This window comes from Ranitomeya variabilis, chromosome 8 (genome assembly GCF_051348905.1).
Source record: "Ranitomeya variabilis isolate aRanVar5 chromosome 8, aRanVar5.hap1, whole genome shotgun sequence".
NCBI classification, from domain to species: Eukaryota; Metazoa; Chordata; class Amphibia; order Anura; family Dendrobatidae; genus Ranitomeya; species Ranitomeya variabilis.
In genome coordinates this window covers 218,355,869-218,380,652 of record NC_135239.1, presented here as the reverse complement: position 1 = coordinate 218,380,652, position 24,784 = coordinate 218,355,869, and the positions used below count along the sequence as shown (strand labels likewise).

General features: G+C 53.1%; 1 protein-coding gene across 2 annotated transcripts in view; it reads right to left on the bottom strand.

Moving 5' to 3' along the window:
• Window positions 1-24,492, bottom strand: part of CDHR4 (cadherin related family member 4) — a 45,754-nt gene extending 21,262 nt beyond the window's left edge. Inside the window, exons 1-9 of one of the 2 annotated variants that reach the window (XM_077278821.1) lie at window positions 24,298-24,492; window positions 19,562-19,755; window positions 14,465-14,627; window positions 14,015-14,106; window positions 8,181-8,273; window positions 7,956-8,059; window positions 7,726-7,856; window positions 7,469-7,652; window positions 6,705-6,855 (exon numbers count right to left, since the gene is read on the bottom strand). In XM_077278821.1, coding sequence (XP_077134936.1) covers window positions 6,705-6,855; window positions 7,469-7,652; window positions 7,726-7,856; window positions 7,956-8,059; window positions 8,181-8,273; window positions 14,015-14,106; window positions 14,465-14,627; window positions 19,562-19,755; window positions 24,298-24,364 — 1,179 coding nt within the window. In that variant the 5' untranslated portion in view covers window positions 24,365-24,492. The remainder of the gene's footprint in view (window positions 1-6,704; window positions 6,856-7,468; window positions 7,653-7,725; window positions 7,857-7,955; window positions 8,060-8,180; window positions 8,274-14,014; window positions 14,107-14,464; window positions 14,628-19,561; window positions 19,756-24,297) is intronic. The other variant, XM_077278820.1, reaches the window with a different exon arrangement.
• Between the last annotated feature and the right edge of the window lie 292 nt (window positions 24,493-24,784).

Here is a 24,784-nt window from a genome sequence, read left to right as displayed (position 1 = left end):
AGTAGCAGCAATGGAGATATGGGCCGATCAGTTGAGAAACATGAACATTCGTTTCCAAACAAAAAACGAGAAAACAGCGAAGAGATTAAATCGCATACCTTATTGAATACTTCAAAAATTGTGTTAATACTATGATAAACTTTTTCCCTACAAAAAGTGGTACACAGACAGGGTGTTGGAGAGAGAATGCTAATAATAATAATACTAGTACTCTGTAGAAAGGAATAATTCCTTCATAGTGCTACCTAGAAAGTAATAAAGCCCCTTTTTCTCTTGGACATACTCGCTCTTTTGCGCCAGCTAGCGCTGATATGCCTAGAAAACAATATTTGGTGTAGAGCCACCGCGGTGGCGGAAGTAGATGAGAATATCATTAACCCACTGTTATTTTCCAATTGGCAGGCTTTCAGAATCCAGCAGCCCAACGCGCAAACCTGGGGTATTCGGTGTCCACGGTCCCTGAGGGACCCAGTGGCCAATCATTGATGCCCTTAATACGGGCCTCCGTTTCGCCAGCTACCTGGCAGGTGTATGGTAAGGCTTGGGAGGAGTGGTGCTCACTAATTCAGGGTAGGCCAGTCGGCGAAAGCGACGGAGCACGAAGCGCAGTGACAACTGATGTTCTATTACGGTTGAGAGAAGGCGGGGCGTCGGGCACCTTGGCACAACGCAAATTTATCAGGGCTGGCATTTTTCTTTCAATTATTGGGATGGGTAGAGGTAACTAAATCCTTCTGCATAAGACAAGCCATAAAAGGTTGGAAAAGGCTTCATCCAAGCCAAGAATGTCGCCGCCCCATTTCTCTGGGACTATTGCAGGACCTGATTGCGATATCCCCGTCAGTCTGCTCATCGCAATATGATGTAGCCCTCATATCGGCAGCTGTTGCGACCGTCTTTTCGGAGCACTGCGTAACAGCTAATCGCTACCGCGGTCAAAAAACGCATGGGAAGGAGGCCTAATTAACGAGGACATAGTTATATGCAGCGACGCCCTGCGGATCAGGGTTAGAAAATCCAAATGCGATCCCACCGGTAGGGGCACATGGGTCCTGGTTAACTCTACAGAGGGCCCAGCTTGCCCGTTAAACATGGTTAAAACATACGCCGCAATAAGACACGCTGGGAGATTTTTCTTCACGCATACAGACGGGTCCCCTTTAACCAAGTACCAATTCCAGGCAATGTTCAAGCTATGCATACAAAAAAAATAAAAAAAAAAAAAAAAAACACGGCGCAAATCCAAAGGAGTACGGAACACATTCGTTCCGGATAGGGGCGGCCATAGAGGCAGCTAAGGCAGGAGTGTCAGAGGCCGAAGTGCAGAGAATGGGGCGTTGGAAGTCCGCATGCTTCGCTAGATACATAAGACCCGACCTGCTTAATTAACATGTGTTGTCTCTTACAGAGGTTGAAGTTTGGGGTGTAGGAGATTCCTAAGTATACTGGGCCGAAAAGAGGGCCAAACTGCGGCCAGGAGGAACAAATCTTCACCTCCCGGGCATAAAAGTTAACTGGAGGTGGAACAGAGGCCTTCGGTGGAAACAGGTGTTCAAGGAGATGGTTGGCATGGCAAGGAGGGCGGAACGCCCTGGGATAATGGTGTTACAACCGGGTGGCAATGACCTTGGCAAACAAAAGGTGGCCGAATTGTACAAATGGGTGACAACGGATATGGAACGGGTCAGCTGGCTGTTCAGGAACATGATACTGGTGTGGTCGGAGATAACACCACGGGCCGCATGGCGCGGCGCAAGAGATAAAAAAGCCATAGAGTGAACAAGGGGTAAATTCAATGCTCGGAACGGAAAATATGTGAGAGGAGGAGGCGGTATCGTGATTCGTCACCACCCGCTACAAGGGGACAACACGCCACAATTAAGACCGGACGGAGTTCACCTGACAGACATTGGCCTCGATAATTTTTTGTTGGTTGGGTTTACAGGATGGGGTTGAACAGGCCCTAAAAGTGTTGGGTGGGGTCGGAGTCCCGCGTAGGTAATACACGGGATCCTCCGTGGCGGAAGAAGCGGAGGAGGGCAAAGGTCGTAACCGCTCGTTGGGCCAATTCCCCTGTCGATCACGGACAGGAGCTCGGCGCGAGCGGCCGTTACGATATGTAATTGCCCTTTTCAGCTTATTTAATTAATAAACTGTGACCGACCTGTTCAACCCACCTAGGACTGTGTGTGTTTCATTGCGGGATTGATGGGAGGGGGGAAGGCACTGGTTACGACACCCAGGTCTCCACAGTCTAAGAGGGGCTGATATCAGTCACATATGGTGTAATGTCTGGGGTTATATCAGTACTGGAGCGTTATAAGAGGGGCTGATATCAGTCACATATGGTGTAATGTCTGGGGGTTATATCAGTACTGGAGCGTTATAAGAGGGGCTGATATCAGGCACATATGGTGTAATGTCTGGGGTTATATCAGCACTGGAGCGTTATAAGAGGGGCTGATATCAGTCACATATGGTGTAATGTCTGGGGTTATATCAGTACTGGAGCGTTATAAGAGGGGCTGGTATCAGTCACATATGGTGTAATGTCTGGGGTTATATCAGTACTGGAGCGTTATAAGAGGGGCTGGTATCAGTCACATATGGTGTAATGTCTGGGGTTATATCAGTACTGGAGCGTTATAAGAGGGGCTGGTATCAGTCACATATGGTGTAATGTCTGGAGGTTATATCAGTACTGGAGCGTTATAAGAGGGGCTGATATCAGTCACATATGGTGTAATGTCTGGGGTTATATCAGTACTGGAGCGTTATAAGAGGGGCTGATATCAGTCACATATGGTGTAATGTCTGGGGTTATATCAGCACTGGAGCGTTATAAGAGGGGCTGATATCAGTCACATATGGTGTAATGTCTGGGGTTATATCAGTACTGGAGCGTTATAAGAGGGGCTGGTATCAGTCACATATGGTGTAATGTCTGGGGTTATATCAGCACTGGAGCGTTATAAGAGGGGCTGATATCAGTCACATATGGTGTAATGTCTGGGGTTATATCAGTACTGGAGCGTTATAAGAGGGGCTGGTATCAGTCACATATGGTGTAATGTCTGGGGTTATATCAGTACTGGAGCGTTATAAGAGGGGCTGGTATCAGTCACATATGGTGTAATGTCTGGGGTTATATCAGTACTGGAGCGTTATAAGAGGGGCTGGTATCAGTCACATATGGTGTAATGTCTGGGGTTATATCAGTACTGGAGCGTTATAAGAGGGGCTGGTATCAGTCACATATGGTGTAATGTCTGGAGGTTATATCAGTACTGGAGCGTTATAAGAGGGGCTGATATCAGTCACATATGGTGTAATGTCTGGGGTTATATCAGTACTGGAGCGTTATAAGAGGGGCTGATATCAGTCACATATGGTGTAATGTCTGGGGTTATATCAGCACTGGAGCGTTATAAGAGGGGCTGATATCAGTCACATATGGTGTAATGTCTGGGGTTATATCAGTACTGGAGCGTTATAAGAGGGGCTGGTATCAGTCACATATGGTGTAATGTCTGGGGTTATATCAGTACTGGAGCGTTATAAGAGGGGCTGGTATCAGTCACATATGGTGTAATGTCTGGGGTTATATCAGTACTGGAGCGTTATAAGAGGGGCTGGTATCAGTCACATATGGTGTAATGTCTGGGGTTATATCAGTACTGGAGCGTTATAAGAGGGGCTGGTATCAGTCACATATGGTGTAATGTCTGGAGGTTATATCAGTACTGGAGCGTTATAAGAGGGGCTGATATCAGTCACATATGGTGTAATGTCTGGAGGTTATATCAGTACTGGAGCGTTATAAGAGGGGCTAATATCAGTCACATATGATGTAATGTCTGGGGGTTATATCAGTACTGGAGCGTTATAAGAGGGGCTCATAGCAGTCACATATGGTGTAATGTCTGGAGGTTATATCAGTACTGGAGCGTTATAAGAGGGGCTGATATCAGTCACATATGGTGTAATGTCTGGAGGTTATATCAGTACTGGAGCGTTATAAGAGGGGCTGATATCAGTCACATATGGTGTAATGTCTGGAGGTTATATCAGTACTGGAGCGTTATAAGAGGGGCTGATATCAGTCACATATGGTGTAATGTCTGGGGGTTATATCAGTACTGGAGCGTTATAAGAGGGGCTGGTATCAGTCACATATGGTGTAATGTCTGGAGGTTATATCAGTACTGGAGCGTTATAAGAGGGGCTGATATCAGTCACATATGGTGTAATGTCTGGGGGTTATATCAGTACTGGAGCGTTATAAGAGGGGCTGATAGCAGTCACATATGATGTAATGTCTGGGGGTTATATCAGTACTGGAGCGTTATAAGAGGGGCTGATATCAGTCACATATGGTGTAATGTCTGGGGTTGTATCAGTACTGGAGCGTTATAAGAGGGGCTGATATCAGTCACATATGGTGTAATGTCTGGGGGTTATATCAGTACTGGAGCGTTATAAGAGGGGCTAATATCAGTCACATACGGTGTAATGTCTGGAGGTTATATCAGTACTGGAGCGTTATAAGAGGGGCTGATATCAGGCACATATGATGTAATGTCTGGGGGTTATATCAGTACTGGAGCGTTATAAGAGAGGCTGATATCAGTCACATATGATGTAATGTCTGGGGGTTATATCAGTACTGGAGCGTTATAAGAGGGGCTGATATCAGTCACACATGGTGTAATGTCTGGGGGTTATATCAGTACTGGAGCGTTATAAGAGGGGCTGATATCAGTCACACATGGTGTAATGTCTGGGGGTTATATCAGTACTGGAGCGTTATAAGAGGGGCTGATATCAGTCACATATGGTGTAATGTCTGGGGGTTATATCAGTACTGGAGCGTTATAAGAGGGGCTGATATCAGTCACATATGATGTAATGTCTGGGGGTTATATCAGTACTGGAGCGTTATAAGAGGGGCTGATATCAGTCACACATGGTGTAATGTCTGGGGGTTATATCAGTACTGGAGCGTTATAAGAGGGGCTGATATCAGTCACATATGATGTCTGGGGGTTATATCAGTACTGGAGCGTTATAAGAGGGGCTGATATCAGTCACATATGGTGTAATGTCTGGGGGTTATATCAGTACTGGAGCGTTATAAGAGGGGCTGATATCAGTCACATATGATGTAATGTCTGGAGGTTATATCAGTACTGGAGCGTTATAAGAGGGGCTAATATCAGTCACATATGGTGTAATGTCTGGAGGTTATACCAGTACTGGAGCGTTATAAGAGGGGCTGATATCAGTCACATATGGTGTAATGTCTGGAGGTTATACCAGTACTGGAGCGTTATAAGAGGGGCTGATATCAGTCACATATGGTGTAATGTCTGGGGTTGTATCAGTACTGGAGCGTTATAAGAGGGGCTGATATCAGTCACATGTGGTGTAATGTCTGGGGTTATATCAGTACTGGAGCGTTATAAGAGGGGCTGATATCAGTCACATATGGTGTAATGTCTGGGGGTTATATCAGCACTGGAGCGTTATAAGAGGGGCTGATATCAGTCACATATGGTGTAATGTCTGGGGGTTATATCAGTACTGGAGCGTTATAAGAGGGGCTGATATCAGTCACATATGGTGTAATGTCTGGGGGTTATATCAGTACTGGAGCGTTATAAGAGGGGCTGATATCAGTCACACATGGTGTAATGTCTGGAGGTTATATCAGTACTGGAGCATTATAAGAGGGGCTGATATCAGTCACATATGGTGTAATGTCTGGAGGTTATATCAGTACTGGAGCGTTATAAGAGGGGCTGATATCAGTCACATATGTAATGTCTGGAGGTTATATCAGTACTGGAGCGTTATAAGAGGGGCTGATATCAGTCACATATGGTGTAATGTCTGGGGTTGTATCAGTACTGGAGCGTTATAAGAGGGGCTGATATCAGTCACATGTGGTGTAATGTCTGGGGGTTATATCAGCACTGGAGCGTTATAAGAGGCTGATATCAGGCACATATGGTGTAATGTCTGGGGTTATATCAGTACTGGAGCGTTATAAGAGGGGCTGATATCAGTCACATATGGTGTAATGTCTGGGGGTTATATCAGTACTGGAGCGTTATAAGAGGGGCTGATATCAGTCACATATGGTGTAATGTCTGGGGGTTATATCAGTACTGGAGCGTTATAAGAGGGGCTGATATCAGTCACATATGGTGTAATGTCTGGGGTTATATCAGTACTGGAGCGTTATAAGAGGGGCTGATATCAGTCACACATGGTGTAATGTCTGGAGGTTATATCAGTACTGGAGCATTATAAGAGGGGCTGATATCAGTCACATATGGTGTAATGTCTGGAGGTTATATCAGTACTGGAGCGTTATAAGAGGGGCTGATATCAGTCACATATGTAATGTCTGGAGGTTATATCAGTACTGGAGTGTTATAAGAGGGGCTGATATCAGTCACATATGGTGTAATATCTGGAGGTTATATCAGTACTGGAGTGTTATAAGAGGGGCTGATATCAGTCACATATGGTGTAATGTCTGGGGGTTATATCAGTACTGGAGCGTTATAAGAGGGGCTGATATCAGTCACATATGGTGTAATGTCTGGAGGTTATATCAGTACTGGAGTTATGTAAAATTCCTGATAACAGAGAGCAGTAGATATTTCCCGACACTGCTGGCTGAGGCAGGATATTACCTGGAGCGAGGATCCCTGCATGCGGAAGGAGTACAGTGAGTTGGTGTCGGGGGTGATGGAGTAACTGAGCGCGGTGCTGTTATAATCCGGATCTGTGCAGGTAAAATCCTGAATGGTGAAGAAGACGGGCTGGCTTTGGGGATAAACATTTCTGAGAATGGAGCAGAACCAGAATTATTGGCGTTCAGCTACAGAGGAGCTAATACTGCACAGTATTACCTCCCCGCCCCCTGCTTGCTCAGTGTACAGTACTACCTCCCCGCCCCCTGCTTGCTGAGTGCACAGTACTACCTCCCTGGCCCCTGCTTGCTCAGTGCACAGTACTACCTCCTCACCCCCTGCTTGGTCAGTGCACAGTACTACCTCCTCACCCCCTTCTTGCTACGTGCAACTACCTTCCCGCCCCCTGCTTGCTCAGTGCACAGTACTACCTCCCTGTCCCCTGCTTGCTCAGTGCACAGTACTAGCTCCCTGGCCCCTGCTTGCTCAGTGCACAGTACTAGCTCCCTGGCCCCTGCTTGCTCAGTGCACAGTACTACCTCCCTGGCCCCTGCTTGCTCAGTGCACAGTACTACCTCCCTGGCCCCTGCTTGCTCAGTGCACAGTACTAGCTCCCTGGCCCCTGCTTGCTCAGTGCACAGTACTACCTCCCTGGCCCCTGCTTGCTCAGTGCACAGTACTACCTCCCTGGCCCCTGCTTGCTCAGTGCACAGTACTACCTCCCTGGCCCCTGCTTGCTCAGTGCAGAGTAGCACTTCTCTTACACGACGATGGCTGGTCTGCACTGTGGGGCGATATCGTTGACATCCAGCACGGTGATGGTCACGGTGACAGTGGCGCTGTTGCTCCTCTGGTAGCGGTCGTAGGCTCGGACCAGCAGGACGGTGCTGAGCAGGGAGTGGTTCTTGTCCAGGTCCAGGTTGTATGTCGTCCTGATGGTCCCGGACGCTGCGGGCAGAGATGAACGGTGATGATACGAGCTGTAGATGGCGACAGATAATAATGGAGGCGCGGCAGGTACCTGACTCCACGTAGAAGGCGGCGCTGGGCGCTATCAGCTCGTACAGGACGTTGCTGCCCTGCGCCTTCACCATGGTCACCATCTGGTTGGGGCCGCCATTCTCCTTGATGGTGGCAGATACAGACGAGGACCTGTGAGACAGCGCGGTGTCAGCAGCGGCCTCCGGTGAGCCAGCCCCGCGGGACCGGTGTGAGGTCAGTGCCACCCGCCTGTCCCTCCGCCACACTCACGTGAAGTTGACAGGGTTGTTGTAGACGGTGAGCACGGTGACGGTGAGCGTCCCGTTACACGTGTTCCCCAGGCGGTCGGTCACCGTGATCTGCAGCCGATAGGTCTGTGGAGGAAGCGGCGGATGAGTGGCGACATGTACACGAGCGTCTCCGGGTCACGTCACGTCTCAGCCTCATACAGGATCAGAACGGCGCCAGGTCCACAGCAGGGGGCGCTACACTCACCGCTGCCGTATTGCTGAATCCCGAGGCCGGAGCAAAGACGCTTCCACTCGTCGAGATGGTGAATGGCGACGGACTGGGCAACGTCACCTTATACTGGAGGCAGAGGAGACACCACAAGTCACAGCTCAACATCCAGGGCAGCGAATATGGAAAGGATTGGTGAAAAGGAAATGGGACAAGGTGCAGTAAAGAAAGAAATCCGGACAGTGTGCATAAGTATTCACCCCCCGAGTCAGAACCTTGTAGAACCACCTTTCCCTGCAACCACTGCTGCAGAGTTCTGGGCTCTGTGTCTCCACGCTCTGTGTCTCCACGCTCTGTGTCTCCACGCTCTGTGTCTCCACCTTTCTCTGCAGCCTTTTGGGGTCGTTCTCTCCAGCTTTACACATCTAGAGGTGACATTTTGCCCCCTCGCTCGCGCCCAGTGAGATTGGATGGAGACGTCTGTGATCAGCACTGTTCGCGTTTTGTCACAGATTCTCTGAGTCTGGACGGTGACTGGGCCGATCACACACAGGGATATGCTCTGATCTACACCCTCCATTGTGGCTCTGACAGGATGGTGAGGGTCGTTATCCTGCTGGATGGTGAACCTACAGTGCCTTGCAAAAGTATTCAGCCCCTGGAACTTTTCATCCTTTTCCCACATATCATGCTTCAAACATAAAGATACCAAATGTAACTTTGTGGTGAAGAATCAACAACAAGTGGAACACAATTGTGAAGTTGAACTAAATTTATTGGTTATTTTACATTTTTGTGGAAATTCAGAAACTGAAAAGTGGGGCGTGCAATATTATTCGGCCCCTGTAACTTAATACTTTGTTGCGCCACCTTTTGCTGCGATTACAAGTCACTTGGGGTATGTCTCTGACAGATTTTTACATCGAGAGACTGAAATTCTTGCCCATTCTTCCTTGGCAAACAGCTCGAGCTCAGTGAGGTTTGATGGAGATCGTTTGTGAACAGCAGTTTTCAGCTCTTTCCACAGATTCTCGATTGGATTGAGGTCTGGACTGTGACTTGGCCATTCTAACACCTGGATACGTTTATTTGTGAACCATTCCATTGTAGATTTTGCTTTATGTTTGGAATCATTGTCTTGTTGGAAGACAAATCTCCGTCCCGGTCTCAGGTCTTTTGCAGACTCCAACAGGTTTTCTTCAAGAATGGTCCTGTATTTGGCTCCATCCATCTTCCCATCAATTTTAACCATCTACCCTGTCACTGCTGAAGAAAAGCAGGCCCAAACCATGATGCTGCCACCACCATGTTTGACAGTGGGGATGGTGTGTTCAGGGTGATGAGCTGTGTTGCCTTTACGCCAAACATATCGTTTGCCATTGTTGCCAAATAGTTTGATTTTGGTTTCATCTGACCAGAGCACCTTCTTCCACATGTTTGGTGTCTCCCAGGTGGCTTGTTGTAAACTTTAAACAACACTTTTTATGGATATCTTTGAGAAATGGCTTTCTTCTTGCCACTCTTCCATAAAGGCCAGATTTGTGCAGTGTACGACTGATTGTTGTGCTATGGACAGACTGTCCCACCTCAGCTGTAGATCTCTGCAGTTCCTCCAGAGTGATCATGGGCCTCTTGGCTGCATCTCTGATCAGTCTTCTCCTTGTTTGAGATGAAAGTTTAGAGGGACGGCCGGGTCTTGGTAGCTTTTCAGTGGTATGATACTCCTTCCATTTCAATATGATCGCTTGCACAGTGCTCCTTGGGATGGTTAAAGTTTTGGAAATCATTTTGTATCCAAATCCAGCTTTAAACTTCTCCACAACAGTATCACGGACCTGCCTGTTGTGTTCCTTGGTCTTCATGATGCTCTCTGTCCAGAACCCTGAGACTATCACAGAGCAGGTGCATTTATACGGAGACTTGATCACACACAGGTGGATTATATTTATCATCATTAGACATTTAGGACAACATTGGATCATTCAGAGATCCACAAGGAACTTCTGCACTGAAAGTAAAGGGGCCGAATAATATTGCACCCCCCACTTTTCAGTTTTGAATGTCCACAAAAAATTAAAATAACCAATACATATCATTCAGCTTCACAATTGTGTTCCACTTGTTGTGGATTCTTCACCAAAAATTTACATTTAGTATCTTTATGTTTGAAGCATGATATGTGGGAAAAGGTTGAAAAGTTCCAGGGGGCCGAATACTTTCGCATGGCACTGTATATCCCAGTATCAAGTCTTCCGCAGCTTTGAACAGGTTTTCCTCAGGATTGTTCCGTATTTAGCTCCATCCATCTTCCCATCACTTCTGACCAGCTTCCCTGCCCCTGCTGAAGAAAAGCCTCCCCACAGCAGGATGCTGCCACCACCATGCTCGCTGTGTCCTCTACATGACATGTGGAAGAAGGGGCTCTGCTCAGATGAGTGCAAAAGAAAATTTTTTGGGTTAAATGCAAAATGCTATGCGTGGATGAAAATTAACACTGGATGTCGCCGTGACATCACCATCCCCACGGTCACATATGGTGGAGGCAGCATCATGTTGTGGGGAGGTTTTTCTTCAGCAGGGGCGGGTGAGAAGTGATGGGAAGATGGATGAAGCTAAATACAGGACAATCCTAAAGGAAAACCCGCTTATTTTATTAGTATTTTGCACCTGTGCTACCCCGCCTTTATCATGGGGACTTGCTGCATCCTGTTGTGCATTTGTATCTGGATATGATATTGCAAGTATGACTATATATTTTTTCTGTGAGGTCTTTTATAATTTTTTGTCCTTTTTCAGTGGTTTGTGAAAAGAGGGGTAGGAGGGAGCTGCAGCTTCTGTGTCTGAGGGGGAGGAGAAAGCTGCAACTTCTGTGTCGGAGGGGGAGGAGGGAGCTGCAGATTCTGTGTCTAAGAAGGAGGGGTAGAAGAGAGCTGCAACTTTTATGTATGAGGGGAGGGGGAGGAAGGAGCTGCAGCTTCTGTGTATGAGGTGAGGAGGGAGCTGCAGCTTCTGTGAATGAGGGGAGGGGAGGAGGGAGCTGCAGCTTCTGTGTATTAGGGGAGGGGAGGAGGGAGCTGCAGCTTCTGTGTCTAAGAAGGAGGGGTAGAAGAGAGCTGCAACTTTTATGTATGAGGGGAGGGGGAGGAAGGAGCTGCAGATTCTGTGTATGATGGGAGGGGAGGAGGGAGCTGCAGCTTCTGTGTATGTGGGGAGGAGGGAGCTGCAGCTTCTGTGTATGAAGGGAGGGTAGGAGGGAGCGGCAGCTTCAGTGTATGAGGGGAGGGGGAGATGCAGCTTCTGTGTATGAGGGGAGGAGGGAGCTGCAGCTTCTGTGTATGAGGGGAGGGGAGGAGGGAGCTGCAGCTTCTGTGTATAAGGGGAGGGGAGGAGGGAGCTGCAGCTTCTGTGTATGAGGGGAGGGGAGGAGGGAGCTGCAGCTTCTGTGTATGAGGGCAGGGGAGGAGGGAGCTGCAGCTTCTGTGTATGTGGGAGGGGAGGAGGGAGCTGCAGCTTCTGTGTATGTGGGAGGGGAGGAGGGAGCTGCAGCTTCTGTGTATGTGGGAGGGGAGGAGGGAGCTGCAGATTCTGTGTATGAGGGGAGGGGAGGAGGGAGCTGCAGCTTCTGTGTATGAGGGAGGGGAGGAGGGAGCTGCAGATTCTGTGTATGAGGGGAGGGGAGGAGGGAGCTGCAGCTTCTGTGTATGTGGGAGGGGAGGAGGGAGCTGCAGATTCTGTGTATGAGGGGAGGGGAGGAGGGAGCTGCAGCTTCTGTGTATGAGGGAGGGGAGGAGGGAGCTGCAGATTCTGTGTATGAGGGGAGGGGAGGAGGGAGCTGCAGCTTCTGTGTATGAGGGAGGGGAGGAGGGAGCTGCAGATTCTGTGTATGAGGGGAGGGGAGGAGGGAGCTGCAGCTTCTGTGTATGTGGGAGGGGAGGAGGGAGCTGCAGCTTCTGTGTATGTGGGAGGGGAGGAGGGAGCTGCAGCTTCTGTGTATGTGGGGAGGAGGGAGCTGCAGCTTCTGTGTATGTGGGAGGGGAGGAGGGAGCTGCAGATTCTGTGTATGAGGGGAGGGGAGGAGGGAGCTGCAGCTTCTGTGTATGAGGGGAGGGGGAGGAAGGAGCTGCAGCTTCTGTGTATGTGGGAGGGGAGGAGGGAGCTGCAGCTTCTGTGTATGAGGGGAGGGGAGGAGGGAGCTGCAGCTTCTGTGTATGAGGGGAGGGGAGGAGGGAGCTGCAGCTTCTGTGTATGAGGGGAGGGGAGGAGGGAGCTGCAGCTTCTGTGTATGAGGGGAGGGGAGGAGGGAGCTGCAGCTTCTGTGTATGAGGGGAGGGGAGGAGGGAGCGGCAGCTTCTGTGTATGAGGGGAGGGGAGGAGGGAGCTGCAGCTTCTGTGTATGAGGGGAGGGGAGGAGGGAGCTGCAGCTTCTGTGTATGAGGGGAGGGGAGGAGGGAGCTGCAGCTTCTGTGTATGAGGGGAGGGGAGGAGGGAGCTGCAGCTTCTGTGTATGAGGGGAGGGGAGGAGGGAGCTGCAGCTTCTGTGTATGAGGGAGGGGAGGAGGGAGCTGCAGCTTCTGTGTATGTGGGGAGGAGGGAGCTGCAGCTTCTGTGTATGTGGGAGGGGAGGAGGGAGCTGCAGATTCTGTGTATGAGGGGAGGGGAGGAGGGAGCGGCAGCTTCTGTGTATGAGGGGAGGGGAGGAGGGAGCTGCAGCTTCTGTGTATGAGGGGAGGGGAGGAGGGAGCTGCAGCTTCTGTGTATGAGGGGAGGGGAGGAGGGAGCTGCAGCTTCTGTGTATGAGGGGAGGGGAGGAGGGAGCTGCAGCTTCTGTGTATGAGGGGAGGGGAGGAGGGAGCTGCAGCTTCTGTGTATGTGGGAGGGGAGGAGGGAGCTGCAGCTTCTGTGTATGTGGGGAGGAGGGAGCTGCAGCTTCTGTGTATGTGGGAGGGGAGGAGGGAGCTGCAGATTCTGTGTATGAGGGGAGGGGAGGAGGGAGCTGCAGCTTCTGTGTATGAGGGGAGGGGGAGGAAGGAGCTGCAGCTTCTGTGTATGTGGGAGGGGAGGAGGGAGCTGCAGCTTCTGTGTATGAGGGGAGGGGAGGAGGGAGCTGCAGCTTCTGTGTATGAGGGGAGGGGAGGAGGGAGCTGCAGCTTCTGTGTATGAGGGGAGGGGAGGAGGGAGCTGCAGCTTCTGTGTATGAGGGGAGGGGAGGAGGGAGCTGCAGCTTCTGTGTATGAGGGGAGGGGAGGAGGGAGCTGCAGCTTCTGTGTATGAGGGGAGGGGAGGAGGGAGCTGCAGCTTCTGTGTATGAGGGGAGGGGAGGAGGGAGCTGCAGCTTCTGTGTATGAGGGGAGGGGAGGAGGGAGCTGCAGCTTCTGTGTATGAGGGGAGGGGAGGAGGGAGCTGCAGCTTCTGTGTATGAGGGGAGGGGAGGAGGGAGCTGCAGCTTCTGTGTATGAGGGGAGGGGAGGAGGGAGCTGCAGCTTCTGTGTATGAGGGGAGGGGAGGAGGGAGCTGCAGCTTCTGTGTATGAGGGGAGGGGAGGAGGGAGCTGCAGCTTCTGTGTATGAGGGGAGGGGAGGAGGGAGCGGCAGCTTCTGTGTATGAGGGGAGGTCGGGGGAGTACAGCTTCCTTTTCTGTGTATGAAGCATGACAGCACCTAGTGTGGCGCCTCCTGGAGCACAGCGGATAGAGATGGCACCTGCAGAGGAGGGGTCTTTGTATACAGTTTACATGGCGGTCACATATTGCAGTATTACGCCGTACCCTCTATTACGGTGTATCCCTTTAAATCCGGTGGAGTCTGTGACCTCTGGGGGCGGTGCAGTAGGGCGGGAGCCGGCGGATGTCATGGTGCACTGATGTCACTTACCGTCACTGGATTATTTTTTGGCTGCCGTAGAACGACGGTATATATGATGCTGGAGGCGGGAACGTTGGAATACACCTGCACCGCGTCTCCGACTGCGGGGAGAAGGCAGCACGCGATCAGTCACCCTGCACCGCATGCGCAGGAGGCACCATAACACCCCGGCTACCGGCAGCAGCCTGCAGGATATGGGGCCACCGCCCCGGGGCCCAGTCAATACTTCAACATCTGACCCTTTCTCCTCACCCCTCAGGACCTCTGCTTGCTGTCCTTAATATTTCAACCCCAAGACTGACCACTCGTCAGCTCGAGTCTCCATTCACTGACAGGTTGCGGAGCTTCTGGCTGCTGTAAGAAAGCAGCGGATCTGCCGGTGGCGGTGTAACGAGACGCCATATTACCGTGCCCACAGCAGGACGACCACCCCCATCATCCCGCGCTGGTTCTTCCTACCTTGGCTGGAGAACAGTGGGTCACACTGCGGTTCTGGGATGTCATCAATGATCTGGACAAAGATCTGAGCGGTGGCCGTGTCATTGCCGCACTGCGCCGTGATCTCCAGGATATAGGCATTCACCACGTCCGCGTTCAGAGCCGCCGAGCTGCTGAGAGTGATCTGCCGGAGACACGGAGTACAGCTGAGTGTGCAGGACAGTGCGCGAGGGGTTAACAGGAGGGCAGCAGCGCTTACCCGTGTGTGCCACCTCTCCTGCCCGCTGTATACGGATACTGCACAGTGCCACCTCTCCTGCCCAGTGTATACGGATACTGCACAGTGCCACCTCTGCTGCCCGGTGTATACGGATACTGCACAGTGCCACCTCTCCTGCCCGGTGTATACGGATACTGCACAGTGCCACCTCTCCTGCCCGGTGTATACGGATACTGCACAGTGCCACCTCTGCTGCCCGGTGTATACGGATACTGCACAGTGCCACCTCTCCTGCCTGGTGTATACAGATACTGCACAGTGCCACCTCTGCTGCCCGGTGTATACGGATACTGCACAGTGCCACCTCTCCTGCCCGGTGTATACGGATACTGCACAGTGCCACCTCTCCTGCCCGGTGTATACAGATACTGCACAGTGCCACCTCTCCTGCCCGGTGTATACAGATACTGCACAGTGCCACCTCTGCTGCCCGGTGTATACAGATACTGCACAGTGCCACCTCTGCTGCCCGGTGTATACGGATACTGCACAGTGCCACCTCTCCTGCCCGGTGTATACAGATACTGCACAGTGCCACCTCTCCTGCCCGGTGTATACAGATACTGCACAGCGCCACCTCTCCTGCCCGGTGTGTACAGATACTGCACAGTGCCACCTCTCCTGCCCGGTGTATACGGATACTGCACAGTGCCACCTCTCCTGCCCGGTGTATACAGATACTGCACAGTGCCACCTCTCCTGCCCGGTGTATACAGATACTGCACAGCGCCACCTCTCCTGCCCGGTGTATACGGATACTGCACAGTGCCACCTCTCCTGCCCGGTGTATACAGATACTGCACAGTGCCACCTCTCCTGCCCGGTGTATACGGATACTGCACAGTGCCACCTCTCCTGCCCGGTGTATACAGATACTGCACAGTGCCACCTCTCCTGCCCGGTGTATACGGATACTGCACAGTGCCACCTCTCCTGCCCGGTGTATACAGATACTGCACAGTGCCACCTCTCCTGCCCGGTGTATATGGATACTGCACAGTGCCACCTCTCCTGCCCGGTGTATACAGATACTGCACAGTGCCACCTCTCCTGCCCGGTGTATACGGATACTGCACAGTGCCACCTCTCCTGCCCGGTGTATACGGATACTGCACAGTGCCACCTCTCCTGCCCGGTGTATACGGATACTGCACAGTGCCACCTCTCCTGCCCGGTGTATACAGATACTGCACAGTGCCACCTCTCCTGCCCGGTGTATATGGATACTGCACAGTGCCACCTCTCCTGCCCGGTGTATACAGATACTGCACAGTGCCACCTCTCCTGCCCGGTGTATATGGATACTGCACAGTGCCACCTCTCCTGCCCGGTGTATACGGATACTGCACAGTGCCACCTCTCCTGCCCGGTGTATACGGATACTGCACAGCGCCACCTCTCCTGCCCGGTGTATACAGATACTGCACAGTGCCACCTCTCCTGCCCGGTGTATACGGATACTGCACAGTGCCACCTCTCCTGCCCAGTGTATACAGATACTGCACAGTGCCACCTCTCCTGCCCGGTGTATACGGATACTGCACAGTACCACCTCTCCTGCCCGGTGTATACAGATACTGCACAGTGCCACCTCTCCTGCCCGGTGTATACAGATACTGCACAGTGCCACCTCTCCTGCCCGGTGTATACGGATACTGCACAGTGCCACCTCTCCTGCCCGGTGTATACAGATACTACACAGTGCCACCTCTCCTGCCCGGTGTATACAGATACTGCACAGTGCCACCTCTCCTGCCCGGTGTATACGGATACTGCACAGTGCCACCTCTCCTGCCCGGTGTATACGGATACTGCACAGTGCCACCTCTCCTGCCCGGTGTATACGGATACTGCACAGTACCACCTCTCCTGCCCGGTGTATACGGATACTGCACAGCGCCACCTCTCCTGCCCGGTGTATACGGATACTGCACAGCGCCACCTCTCCTGCCCGGTGTATACAGATACTGCACAGTACCACCTCTCCTGCCCGGTGTATACGGATACTGCACAGTGCCACCTCTCCTGCCCGGTGTATACGGATACTGCACAGTGCCACCTCTCCTGTCCGGTGTATACAGATACTGCACAGTGCCACCTCTCCTGCCCAGTGTATACGGATACTGCACAGTGCCACCTCTCCTGCCCGGTGTATACAGATACTGCACAGTGCCACCTCTCCTGCCCGGTGTATACGGATACTGCACAGTGCCACCTCTCCTGTCCGGTGTATACAGATACTGCACAGTACCACCTCTCCTGCCCGGTGTATACGGATACTGCACAGTGCCACCTCTCCTGCCCGGTGTATACAGATACTGCACAGTGCCACCTCTCCTGCCCGGTGTATACAGATACTGCACAGTGCCACCTCTCCTGCCCGGTGTATACAGATACTGCACAGCGCCACCTCTCCTGCCCGGTGTATACAGATACTACACAGTGCCACCTCTCCTGCCCGGTGTATACAGATACTACACAGAGCCACCTCTCCTGCCCGGTGTATACAGATACTGCACAGTGCCACCTCTCCTGCCCGGTGTATACGGATACTGCACAGTGCCACCTCTCCTGCCCGGTGTATACGGATACTGCACAGTGCCACCTCTCCTGCCCGGTGTATACAGATACTGCACAGTGCCACCTCTCCTGCCCGGTGTATACAGATACTGCACAGTACCACCTCTCCTGCCCGGTGTATACAGATACTGCACAGCGCCACCTCTCCTGCCCGGTGTATACGGATACTGCACAGTGCCACCTCTCCTGCCCGGTGTATACGGATACTGCACAGTGCCACCTCTCCACCTCTCCTGCCCGGTGTATACAGATACTGCACAGTACCACCTCTCCTGCCCGGTGTATACGGATACTGCACAGAGCCACCTCTCCTGCCCGGTGTATACGGATACTGCACAGTGCCACCTCTCCTGCCGGTGTATACGGATACTGCACAGTGCCACCTCTCCTGCCCGGTGTATACGGATACTGCACAGTGCCACCTCTCCTGCCCGGTGTATACGGATACTGCACAGTGCCACCTCTCCTGCCCGGTGTATACAGATACTGCACAGTGCCACCTCTCCTGCCCAGTGTATACGGATACTGCACAGTGCCACCTCTCCTGCCCGGTGTATACGGATACTGCACAGTGCCACCTCTCCTGCCCAGTGTATACAAATACTGCACAGTGCCACCTCTCCTGCCTGGTGTATACGGATACTGCACAGTGCCACCTCTCCTGCCCGGTGTATACAGATACTGCACAGAGCCACCTCTCCTGCCCGGTGTATACAGATACTGCACAGTGCCACCTCTCCTGCCCGGTGTATACAGATACTGCACAGAGCCACCTCTCCTGCCCGGTGTATACGGATACTGCACAGTGCCACCTCTCCTGCCCGGTGTATACGGATACTGCACAGTGCCACCTCTCCTGCCCGGTGTATACGGATACTGCACAGTGCCACCTCTCCTGCCCGGTGTATACAGATACTGCACAGTGCCACCTCTCCTGCCGGTGTATACGGATACTGCACAGTGCCACCTCTCCTGCCGGTGTATACAGATACTGCACAGTGCCACCTCTCCTGCCGGTGTATACGGATACTGCACAGTGCCACCTCTCCTGCCCGGTGTATACAGATACTGCACAGTGCCACCTCTCCTGCCCGGTGTATACAGATACTGCACAGTGCCACCTCTCCTGCCCGGTGTATACAGATACTGCACAGTGCCACCTCTCCTGCCCGGTGTATACGGATACTGCACAGTGCCACCTCTCCTGCCCGGTGTATACGGATACTGCACAGTGCCACCTCTCCTGCCCGGTGTATACAGATACTGCACAGTGCCACCTATCCTGCCCGGTGTATACAGATACTACACAGTGCCACCTCTCCTGCCGGTGTATACAGATACTGCACAGTGCCACCTATCCTGCCCGGTGTATATGGATACTGCACAGTGCCACCTCTCCTGCCCGGTGTATACAGATACTACACAGTGCCACCTCTCCTGCCCGGTGTATACGGATACTGCACAGTGCCACCTCTCCTGCCCGGTGTATACGGATACTGCACAGTGCCACCTCTCCTGCCCGGTGTATACAGATACTGCACAGTGCCACCTATCCTGCCCGGTGTATACGGATACTGCACAGTGCCACCTCTCCTGCCCGGTGTATACGGATACTACACAGTGCCACCTCTCCTGCCCAGTGTATACGGATACTGCACAGTGCCACCTCTCCTGCCGGTGTATACGGATACTGCACAGTGCCACCTCTCCTGCCCGGTGTATACGGATACTGCACAGTGCCACCTCTCCTGCCCGGTGTATACAGATACTGCACAGTGCCACCTCTCCTGCCCGGTGTATACAGATACTACACAGTGCCACCTCTCCTGCCCGGTGTATACAGATACTGCACAGTGCCACCTCTCCTGTCCGGTGTATACGGATACTGCACAGTGCCACCTCTCCTGCCCGGTGTATACGGATACTGCACAGTGCCACCTCTCCTGCCCGGTGTATACGGATACTGCACAGTGCCACCTCTCCTGCCCGGTGTATACAGATACTGCACAGTGCCACCTCTCCTGCCCGGTGTATACAGATACTGCACAGTGCCACCTCTCCTGTCCGGTGTATACGGATACTGCACAGTGCCACCTCTCCTGCCCGGTGTATACGGATACTGCACAGTGCCACCTCTCCTGCCCGGTGTATACAGATACTGCACAGTGCCACCTCTCCTGCCCAGTGTATACAGATACTGCACAGTGCCACCTCTCCTGCCCGGTGTATACAGATGTTACCACTTGTCACTACGTCACCTCTAGGTCGTATGCATCGGTCCCGGCTCTCGTCTGGCTCGGGGTGTTGAAGAACGTGGTGGAGGGGGAGACTCTGCTGATGGTGACGGTGGGGTTGCTGCTGCTGCAGTTGACCAGGGCGAAGCTGTGGACCAGGGCGCCGGGGGCCGAGGACTCGGGCAGAGCCACAGTGCTGGGGAGACCTGGGAACTCCGCTAAAAGGTAAGGAACAATGATCAGTCTCCGCCCATTCATGCAGGAAGCTCCGCCCACTGTGGGGTGTCCGGCATCATTTGTAACAAATAGTTTCTGTGGTTTTCTAATTAAATTCGTCCTGTAACTGGCTGGGAGGCTTCACACCAGTCCTGAGGATGATGCTGCAGTGTAAAGAATGGAGGCTCCTTCCCGGCTGCGCCTCCTCCTTATGTAAAGTCTGTTTATAGAGAACTACAGACAAAAGTAACATTAGTATTATTATTAGTATTATTAGTATTATTATTAGTAGTATTATTAGTATTATTAGTATTATTATTAGTATTATTAGTATTATTATTAGTAGTATTATTAGTATTATTAGTATTATTATTAGTATTATTAGTATTAGTAGTATTATTATTAGTATTATTATTAGTATTATTATTAGTAGTATTATTAGTATTATTATTAGTATTATTATTAGTATTATTATTAGTATTATTATTAGTAGTAGTATTAGTATTATTAGTATTATTATTAGTATTATTAGTATTATTATTATTAGTATTATTAGTATTATTATTAGTATTATTAGTATTATTATTAGTATTAGTATTATTATTAGTATTATTATTAGTATTATTATTAGTATTATTAGTATTATTATTAGTATTATTAGTATTAGTAGTATTATTATTAGTATTATTATTAGTATTATTATTAGTATTATTATTATTAGTAGTATTATTAGTATTATTATTAGTATTATTATTATTAGTAGTATTATTATTATTATTATTTATATAGCAGCATTAATTCCATGGTGCTGTACATGAGAAGGGGCTACATACAGATTACAGTAAACTAACAATGACGGACTGGTACAGGGGGCGAGGACCCTCGGGGGCTTACATTCTGCAGGATGGTGGGGAAGGAGACAACGTGTTGGGGGGATGCGGCAGCTCCGGTGTATCTTATATGGAAATCCCCATAACAGCAGCACTTACTACCGCCACATAGTGCCAATACAATGCTGCTAAACAGCAGCGGCATAACACTACCCTCATAAATACCGCCATGTAGTGCTGGACGGGAGCCGCCTCCTGAGGCACAGGACCTCAGAGCTCCATGACAGGCGTGCTCCCCCAGCTCTATACGCACAGTACCGCTCCCCCCGCTCTATACGCACAGTACCGCTCCCCCCGCTCTATACGCACAGTACCGCTCCCCCCGCTCTATACGCACAGTACCGCTCCCCCCGCTCTATACGCACAGTACCGCTCCCCCCGCTCTATACGCACAGTACCGCTCCCCCCGCTCTATACGCACAGTACCACATCCCCCGCTCTATACGCACAGTACCGCTCCCCCGGGTCTATACGCACAGTACCGCTCCCCCGGGTCTATACGCACAGTGCCACTCCCCCGGGTCTATACGCACAGTACCGCTCCCCCCGCTCTATACGCACAGTACCACTCCCCCGCTCTATACGCACAGTACCACATCCCCCGCTCTATACGCACAGTACCGCTCCCCCGGGTCTATACGCACAGTGCCGCTCCCCCGGGTCTATACGCACAGTACCGCTCCCCCCGCTCTATACGCACAGTACCGCTCCCCCGCTCTATACGCACAGTGCCGCTCCCCCCGCTCTATACGCACAGTACCACATCCCCCGCTCTATACGTACAGTACCGCTCCCCCCGCTCTATACGCACAGTGCCGCTCCCCCCGCTCTATACACACAGTACCGCTCCCCCCGCTCTATACGCACAGTACCGCTCCCCCCGCTCTATACGCACAGTGCCGCTCCCCCGGGTCTATACGCACAGTACCGCTCCACCCGCTCTATACGTACAGTACCGCTCCCCCGGGTCTATACGCACAGTGCCGCTCCCCCCGCTCTATACACACAGTGCCGCTCCCCCCGCTCTATACACACAGTGCCGCTCCCCCCGCTCTATACGCACAGTGCCGCTCCCCCGGGTCTATACGCACAGTACTGCTCCCCCCGCTCTATACGCACAGTACCGCTCCACCCGCTCTATGCGCACAGTACCGCGTCCCCCGGGTCTATACGCACAGTACCTCTCCCCCGGGTCCATACGCACAGTACCGCGTCCCCCAGGTCTATACGCACTGTACCGCGTCCCCCGGGTCTATGCGCACAGTACCGCGTCCCCCGGGTCTATACGCACAGTACCGATACCCCCCCCCCCCCGCTCTATACGCACAACACCACGTCCCCCGCTCTATACGTACAGTACCGCGTCCCCCGGGTCTATACGCACAGTACCGCTCCCCAGGGTCTATACGCAAAGTACCGCAGTTCCCCGGGTCTATGCGCACAACACCACGTCCCCCGCTCTATACGTACAGTACCGCGCCCCCCGGGTCTATACGCACAGTACCGCATCCCCCGGGTCTATGCGCACAGTACCGCGTCCCCCGGGTCTATACGCACAGTACCGCATCCCCCGGGTCTATGCGCACAGTACCGCGTCCCCCAGGTCTATACGCACTGTACCGCGTCCCCCGGGTCTATGCGCACAGTACCGCGTCCCCCGGGTCTATACGCACAGTACCGATACCCCCCCCCGCTCTATACGCACAACACCACGTCCCCCGCTCTATACGTACAGTACCGCGTCCCCCGGGTCTATACGCAAAGTACCGCAGTCCCCCGGGTCTATACGCAAAGCACCACGTCCCCCGCTCTATACGTACAGTACCGCTCCCCCCACTCTATACGCACAGAACCGCGCCCCCCGGGTCTATACGCACAGTACCGCGTCCCCCGGGTCTATACGCACAGTACCACTCCCCCGGGTCTATACGCACTGTACCGCGTCCCCTGGGTCTATACGCACAGTACCGCGTTCCCCGGGTCTATGCGCACAGTACCGCTCCCCCCGCTCTATACGCACAGTACCGCTCCCCCGGGTCCATACGCACAGTACCTTTCCCCCGGGTCTATACGCACAGTACCGCTCCCCCCGCTCTATACGCACAGTACCGCTCCCCCGGGTCTATACGCACAGTACTGCGTCCCCCGGTTCCATACGCACAGTACCGCTCCCCCGGGTCTATACGCACAGTACCGCGTCCCCCGGTTCCATACGCACAGTACCACTCCCCCGGGTCTATACGCACAGTACCGCTCCCCCGGGTCTATACGCACAGTACCGCTCCCCCGGGTCTATATGCACAGTACTGCGTCCCCCGGTTCCATACGCACAGTACCGCTCCCCCGGGTCTATACGCACAGTACCGCTCCCCCGGGTCCATACGCACAGTACCTCTCCCCCTGGTCTATACGCACAGTACTGCGTCCCCCGGTTCCATACGCACAGTACCACTCCCCCGGGTCTATACGCACAGTACCGCTCCCCCCGCTCTATATGCACAGTACCGCTCCCCCGGGTCTATACGCACAGTACCACGTCCCCCGGGTCCATACGCACAGTACCTCTCCCCCGGGTCTATACGCACAGTACCGCAGTCCCCCGGGTCCATACACACAGTACCGCTCCCCCGGGTCTATACGCACAGTACCGCGTCCCCTGGTTCCATACGCACAGTACCGCTCCCCCGGGTCTATACGCACAGTACCGCTCCCCCGGGTCTATATGCACAGTACTGCGTCCCCCGGTTCCATACGCACAGTACCGCTCCCCCGGGTCTATACGCACAGTACCGCTCCCCCGGGTCCATACGCACAGTACCTCTCCCCCTGGTCTATACGCACAGTACTGCGTCCCCCGGTTCCATACGCACAGTACCGCTCCCCCGGGTCTATACGCACAGTACCGCGTCCCCCGGTTCCATACGCACAGTACCGCTCCCCCGGGTCTATACGCACAGTACCGCTCCCCCGGGTCTATATGCACAGTACTGCGTCCCCCGGTTCCATACGCACAGTACCGCTCCCCCGGGTCCATACGCACAGTACCTCTCCCCCTGGTCTATACGCACAGTACTGCGTCCCCCGGTTCCATACGCACAGTACCACTCCCCCGGGTCTATACGCACAGTACCGCTCCCCCCGCTCTATACGCACAGTACCGCTCCCCCGGGTCTATACGCACAGTACCACGTCCCCCGGGTCCATACGCACAGTACCTCTCCCCCGGGTCTATACGTACAGTACCGAAGTCCCCCGGGTCCATACACACAGTACCGCTCCCCCGGTTCCATACGCACAGTACCGCAGTCCCCCGGGTCCATACACACAGTACCTCTCCCCCGGGTCCATACGCACAGTACCTCTCCCCCGGGTCCATACGCACAGTACCGCTCCCCCCGCTCTATACGCACAGTACCGCTCCCCCAGGTCTATACGCACAGTACCTCTCCCCCGGGTCCATACGCACAGTACCGCGCCCCCCGGGTCTATGCGCACAGTACCGCTCCCCCAGGTCTATACGCACAGTACCTCTCCCCCGGGTCCATACACACAGTACCGCAGTCCCCCGGGTCCATACGCACAGTACCGCTCCCCCGGGTCCATACGCACAGTACCGCTCCCCCGGGTCCATACGCACAGTACCGCGTCCCTTACCCTGGCTGTGCACACAGTGGATGAAGCAGAGGGCAGGGAGCAGCAGGGTCAGGTGTCCGCGCCCCATGTTCTGGGTTCTCGTCGCTCGTCTGATGAGGGGAGTAGTGCTCTCTGCTGCACTCAGGTAACTAACAACACTCGGCTCTGCTCAACCTGTCGTCCTGGGAGCTCTGGGCAGTAAACACAAAACGGGCAGGGAGCGGCTGCAGCACCACCCGGACTGCATACAGGGGGTCCAGGGAAGGTTCTGGGGGGTCCAGAGATGGTACTGGAGGGGGGGTCCAGAGATGGTACTGGAGGGGGGGTCCAGAGATGGTACTGGAGGGGGGGTCCAGAGATGGTACTGGAGGGGGGGTCCAGAGATGGTACTGGAGGGGGGGTCCCAGAGATGGTACTGGAGGGGGGGTCCAGAGATGGTACTGGAGGGGGGGTCCAGAGATGGTACTGGAGGGGGGGTCCAGAGACTTGGGGGGGGGCTAGAGACTGT